This window comes from Thalia democratica, chromosome 2 (assembly GCF_965202585.1).
Source record: "Thalia democratica chromosome 2, ktThaDemo2.hap1.1, whole genome shotgun sequence".
Taxonomy (NCBI): Eukaryota; Metazoa; Chordata; class Thaliacea; order Salpida; family Salpidae; genus Thalia; species Thalia democratica.
In genome coordinates, this window is record NC_139166.1 from 71,439,863 (window position 1) to 71,446,896 (window position 7,034).

Here is a 7,034-nt window from a genome sequence, read left to right on the forward strand (position 1 = left end):
TAGAAAGGCAAAATTTGTATCAAATTAGTTACATTGCAAACCTGACTATTAAAAATATATTGCAAATAAGATATCTTAAATGTTAACTGTTATATATCTTAAGTAAAACAATAGATACGTTACGTATGTAGGTCTTACTATAATCCTCTGCAAATTTTCTGCAAAAGTTACATAATTAGAAGAATAATTGTTTGTAGTATACCAACCACAAATGGTCTTTAGAAATTAAAAAGGCTTACATGCTAATAAGACCCCTAAATTTTTCAAGAACTTGGTTTTTTATAGCAATATATGCCCAAAAAATAGACAGTTTACAGTCTACCAAATATTTAAGTTTGCTAAAAAAGGAACAACGAATTGTGGCACCAAAAATTTTATGAGAATTGACTAAATTTTGATGCTTTTTACCCGGGAACCTTTTTAGACAGCTAAACACCCATTTAAATCATATGTTGCTTGTATCACAAAATTATCCAGTGTAAATCTAACTACAAGCCAGCATAATTATGAGTATTTAATGAAGGTAACAAAGAAACAAAAGTTATCTAATTTTAAAGCTTTGTTTTGCCTTGGACCTTATTTATTTTGAAACCACAACCCCTATTGATTTTAAATTTTGTGTAGAACAAAACCACAACCTAGCAAATTTGTAATTTCTATATTTAATGAAGACACAAAACTAAAAAAAACAACAAATTTCGTATGTGAATTATCTAATTTTTATTGAACACTAAAAATTAAGCTTCTTGAGCTTCTTGTTTCGCCTTGGCGGCGGCCTTCTTCATGGACTGAATGGCGGCTTGCATCTCTTCGCGCTTCCTCTGGGCACGGACGTGGCATCCGAGCTGTTGAAAATAAACAGTTTGATTATGTTGTTTATATACATTCAAGGCATGTGTAAAATTTAAAACACATAAAGATAATAACTTGTATAAAATAATCTGCTTACAAAATGTCTTGTTTTATTGGGTGTAGAGTAGGTAAAATGTATAATCATTTATACGCTTAAAATTGTTAATTAAAAATAATCTACTGAAATAGCAGTGGTAGTTTACTTTGAAAAACTATTTTATTACTTATTATGTCAGTATCATATTTAGTATTCACAAAACAATTATAATTTAAATAGAATGGTATCTTTTATATCAACAAAATTTGTATTCATTTGTTTATTACTATAATATATTAATAGATATCATTTTTCTATAAGATATATAACTAATAACATTATCTACATCTGTGTGGATAACAAAAAGCAAAAAAAAAAATAAAAAAAAAAATTAATTAGATAAAACAAAAATAATTATTGTCTTAAATTTCAAAATTTGAAAATAAAAAAGCACTACATAAATACACACTACTCGAAATTAAGCATAAAAATGTTGGATAAACTAAGTGTTTAGAATGTTATGACATAGCATATCAGTGTTAACTGACTATAAAAAACAGATCAAAAAGGTAAATGTTACAATACCAGTAATTAACACATAAATAACTAGCAATGAATATTAATTCAGGTGCCTTAACTTTTGTAGGTGTAAGAAGAAAACAGATTGATTGGAAATATAAATATTATAGAATTTTTTTAGTTAAAATATTTTTTTATTTTAGAGTGGGTTGTTTATATACCCAGCTGTGGTGGTTGGTAAAAATACTTTTTAAATAAATACTACAAGTTTATGTTATACAAGAAAGATGCATAAACTTGTCGAATAAACATTAAGATTAAATAAGTATATAAAATTAAATATAAAAATATGGTTAATGAAATAGAATTACTCTTATCTGAGTTATTTAATCCTCTTAGAATTCTTAGTTATTCATTTATTTTATTGTTAATCATATGCTTAACAATATTTAACAAATATATACAATGCATTATAGATAATTGATAAATTTTTAAATTTTATAAAATATAAGTTAGTTGAAGAAATAATGTTTCATTTTATATGAATATTTTTCATCAACTTAATTTTTATAAGAAAAGTTTACAGTTGTAAAAATTTAAATGTCTAATTCGAGTTTTTTAAACTTGCAATACATGAGCAAGAGTGGCAACTTGAATTAATTTCATTTCGCATTCTTTCGACCTCTAAAAATATACAAAAATTTAAAGAGGAGATACCGAATGCTTTCTAAAAAGCAATATTTGTATAAACAGAATAATAAGCTAAATACATATTTAACTACCTTAATGGATACTCAATTTTTTGTTCTACATAAGCATGAATTTAGTGAAAGTTAAATATGTTGTTAGCAAAAATATCGCTTAAAACAATACAAATTTAATCATTACTTGATGTTACTGGAATAAAATAATATTTAGTCTGGATAAGAGTAAGAGCTAACAGCAGAAACTTCAATTAGTACTTTTGTTTAAATAAACATTAATATCAAAATAACTCTGGGTTTAACCACTATGATATTAAATATATAACTAAAATTCAAAAAAAAAATTTTTTTTTGATTGTGAATAAAACATTAAAATCAGTTAAAATTTTGAAAAACATATTTTTTATCAGAATAGATGTAGAAGTAAAAATGACATTAGAAAAATTTGCTTCTAAAATGAAAATTTATGTGGTACCCCCTAATAATTATTTTCTAAAATACTTAGTCAAAAATAATTATAAAACCAAAAATATTGGTACATTACAAAAGTTAAAGGCCAGTTGCTTTATTTTAAAACTATTATTACCTATGGATTCATAGTTAGGTCTACTAATCTGAGAAAAAAAATCCAGGAATAGTACAGGGTTACCACTAGTTTTTTTTTTTTTAATTTTCCAGGTTTTCAAAATTTCTTCCAGGCTTTTAAAAGTACACATTTTTGTATCTATTTTAAGTTTCAAGTTAGGATTAAGGTAACAAACTGTGCTAAATAGTATACAAACATTGAAAAGATACTATAAAGCTACTTTAAATGTATTTTTTATAGAAAAATTTTTAAATAAAATAAAATTTGATGCCAAAATGTTTTTTATTAATGATGATTTTTTGATTCATATCAAAATTTTACTACTAAACATGTGAAAATTGTTTGAATTTCAGGTTTTGTTTTTTGCCTAAATTGTCAAACTCCAGGTTTCAAGGTAAAGTGGAAACCCTGAAAGGTTTTACAATTCATATATAGTTTAGAAAGTAAATGATAAAACTTTTTACATAATAGGACCTGAATAATTGTTCTTTTAAAATTTAGAAGAAAGATATTGTATTTTATATACATCAATAATAATGTAAAACATTAAGTTGGTATTAATAGCATTTAACTTTATGTTGAAGTATAAAAAATTATCAAATTGCTTGAGAAACTGTATTAATCTTGTACACTAGGATTTAAGAAAATTAAGTCATTCTTTTTATTATCAAGTTTTTAATTAACTTGTGGTATTTCAGTTTAGAAGGGACAGTTACTATGGCAGTATAAACTATAGAATTAAAATTCATTAAAAATGTTTTAAAATATGATAAATGTCATATAAACAATCTTAAAAAAGAAACTTTCTTAATAAAATCAATTTTAAACTAGAATAATGCTTTTTAATTAGTCTGGAACTAAAATATCTTTATTAGTACTTGATATGTGTATAAATATCAAAATAAATTAAAAATCTACTTGGGTATTTTGAATCCTTAAAAAAATATTTAATTTCAGAGAAACTTAAAAAAAATTAATCCAAACAACTGATTTAATTTCTGCAAAAACTTGGAAGTATAAAACAATAAGTTTTAGTTTTTTAGAAGTAAACAAATTCAACATTATCAAAAAAAAGGTTCAAGTAGGCATAGATTTCACATAAAATTTAATCAAGTTTTATAAAAAAACTTACCCTCTTTTTGCAGAAACGGAGGGCACGCTTGTCCTTTCCGATCCTCAACAATTCCATGCATCTCCTTTCATAAGGGGCAAATCCTGAGACCTCACGGACAATTTGTCTGACAACAGCGGTCCTCTTTGAAAGGGTCTAAGAATATTTAAAATATATAAATACTAATCATTAAAACTATTAGACATAAAAATGCATGATTTGGTAGTTTTGAGACAAGTCAGATAGAGCTAATATATTCCTCATATAATTTCAGAAGACCATCGTGTTATATCATCATGTTTGTCTTTTAAAATAAAAACTTTAAAATCTTAAAACAGTTATACTGGTTTATTTGAATAATAATTGTTACAACTATTACTTAAAAATACTTTTCATATAACTTTTAGATTTTTAAGTTCAAATTAAGAGACATATCTACAACAACTCACTTACTCCTCTCCTGTAGGAATGCTTTTTCTTTTGGACATTTTTGGTGGTCTTGTGTCCCTTGTTGAGACCGAAGCACATATCGTGAACAACTCCCATCTGTGATTAAATTAAAAATATAATGTACAATTAGAAATAAGCAAAGTATATTTTTTTCATAATTATCAGTGACAGTCAGATAGAGCTAATATAATCTTCATTATTTTCAGAAGACCATCGTGATGTATCATCATGTTGTCTCACTAATATTTATTTATAGTTATAGTTGTTTGTGTCATTAAATATTCATTAAAAGAAGCTGAGCAGGCTTAAAATGATGTTAGCATTAGTTTATGATATTGGGTGCTTTGAATACACTTAGTTTTACCTCTTAGGAACATTTGGTTGTCAATAAAGACCTATTTTAGTTTTAATGTGCATAACATGAAGTGGGGTCAGTATAATTGTTAAATTAAATTAAGTCTTAAGCTATACTTGTAAAAGTTAGCTTTCAAATAAGTTGTATTTGTTAATAAAAGATTTGGTTTAAATTCATTCCTGCACATGTTAATTTTAGAAACTATATTCCAACTCATAATGGCTTATATACAAATTTTTATTATACCTAATTTTATATTCAAATACTTAAAATAAGACCAACAACTGACCCTACATGAATATAAGTTAATTTCACCATTTCACTTTTTTTTTTATGTTTTATCAATACTTGATTATTATAAGTCACTATTCATTATAACCAAACAAAGTCAATTATATCTTATGGGTATTTTTATGAGCCCCATCAATTTATTGTGGTATTTAAATTAGTTTTTTATTAAGTAAATTTATTTTTATAACATTCCCATTACTTAACTTATCACTATGCCAGTTGACTTTAAAAAAATTAACTCTTTATTATACAAAATATTAAACTAGTATACAAATGAATATTAAGCTATTGACTTATTAACAAAAAAATTAGTAAATAAACATGAACTAAAACTAGCAGTAAATTTGAAACAAATCTATTAAGTAACTTATATTTTATTACATTTATCAATGGCTTTTTACAATTAATTCCTATAAATATCCTTTTTTTAATGGATGGTATATTATCAAGTTATTTGATTTTAAAACTTAACTGCATTTTTTAGCTAGAGTAGGAAAATTTTACTGTTATGCATTATCAGTAATCAATTAGTGATATTATGATAAAGAAATTTGTGTGTCTTAATGTTGGCTATAACATTTATTGAATACTTAAATTAAAAATTATAGAAGTATAGAACATGTTTAGCATTAAAATAATTGATAAAATGAAAACAATTTTTCAATATAGAAAACTATAAATTCAGCAGCTACATTTCTATAATAAAATAACTTGGTAAAAATTTAAAATGCTTGTTTCTCACTAAAATTAAATGCTGTTATGACTATAACATAATTTTTGACAAGGCTTAGAAAAAACTATTGATAAATTGAAATTTTGATGGCTTTTTCTTGTGATTTTTTCAATTTAATACAATATATGTGTACTATCAGTATTTAAGAAAAAATAAGCTTATTATTTTATAAATAAATCAATTATACTTTGAGAAAAACAAAAATAAATAAAGTAAAATATCTAAAAATAATTATTAAATGGCATTCCATAAGTTTTGCAAAGAATAAATTTTTAAACAGTTTGTCTAACAACCTTGCTTTTTTTAAATTGGACTGTTTTAGTGGATACAACTACAACTTTGTATTTTAATAAATGCAATAAATCAGTAAACTACCTTAGTTAATGTTTATCAAGTAATCTACAAACAATTTAATAACTATTATAAAATTAATGCTGTAGAGTATTTTTTTTAATACATACCTTTATTGTGTTCAATTGAAGAATTTTAGAAAGGCTAAGGCTTTTTCCAAATAACAAATATTTTATGGCTTTTACAAAAAATGCCATAAATGGATTTTTATCTAAATCAAAAAATCTTTGAGCAGGGACAAAAATCTTTAAAGCAAAACATTATTTTTAAACTAAAAATAGGAAATCTGTTAAAAGTTTTGATGTAAATAAAGTATTTTTATAATTAAGAAACAAATGTAAGATGAAAACACATTCTTTAATATTAATTTAAAGCTAATAAACTGCTTCAAATTTTTATTAATTACTTTTACCAAACATTCACAGCTAAATGCTTGTTTTCTTTTCAATACTCACACTTGCGAAAAATTTAGTTTCACTAATTATAGCTGTTTAATCAATCGTAAGTTTTTATTGAATATCCCTTCTTTTCATACAATTTCTATAATTTTATTCAAAGTCTAAAATTAAAATTTTTCCTTAAATAACTTATGAGTTTTGGTATTGTGATAAAAAGCGATTTTTGTGGCAACTTTGATGTTTATTTACACTCTTTTTTTTAACTATATAAAAGTTGTATAAAGATATTTTCATACGTTAGTCTTTGTTTTATAAACAAAACTCAACTGTTTCTTTTAATTAACAACTTTATTTTTGTATATGTACTTCGAGTTAGTTGCTAGTTTTTAGGTGTAAAATAGTATTACTTAATTTATAGTTATTATTAATATAAATATATTTTTTAAGAAACATTCTATTAGGTACATTTGGTATAAAGATAAAAATTGCATCGGTAAACTAAAAAAGCAAATTTTAAACCAACAGTCTAAAACACTTAAAGAAATTGATTTATTAACTTACAAAGCAACTACTAAAACAAACATTATACAATTTAAACATATTGTGTAAGTTTTATGAAAAATATTTATTTTACTTTTGCATGTTAC

The 7,034-nt window shown here is 23.8% G+C and overlaps 1 protein-coding gene across 1 annotated transcript; it reads right to left on the reverse strand.

Moving 5' to 3' along the window:
- Positions 1 to 646: 646 nt before the first annotated feature.
- LOC145849657 (large ribosomal subunit protein eL36-like) lies at positions 647 to 6,129 on the reverse strand. The gene is made up of 4 exons (XM_082954665.1): positions 6,100 to 6,129; positions 4,263 to 4,355; positions 3,831 to 3,965; positions 647 to 845 (listed from the first exon to the last, which is right to left on the reverse strand). The coding sequence occupies exons 2-4, from the start codon at positions 4,353 to 4,355 to the stop codon at positions 738 to 740; spliced, it is 336 nt and encodes a 111-aa protein (XP_082810791.1). The 5' UTR covers positions 6,100 to 6,129; the 3' UTR covers positions 647 to 737.
- Between the last annotated feature and the right edge of the window lie 905 nt (positions 6,130 to 7,034).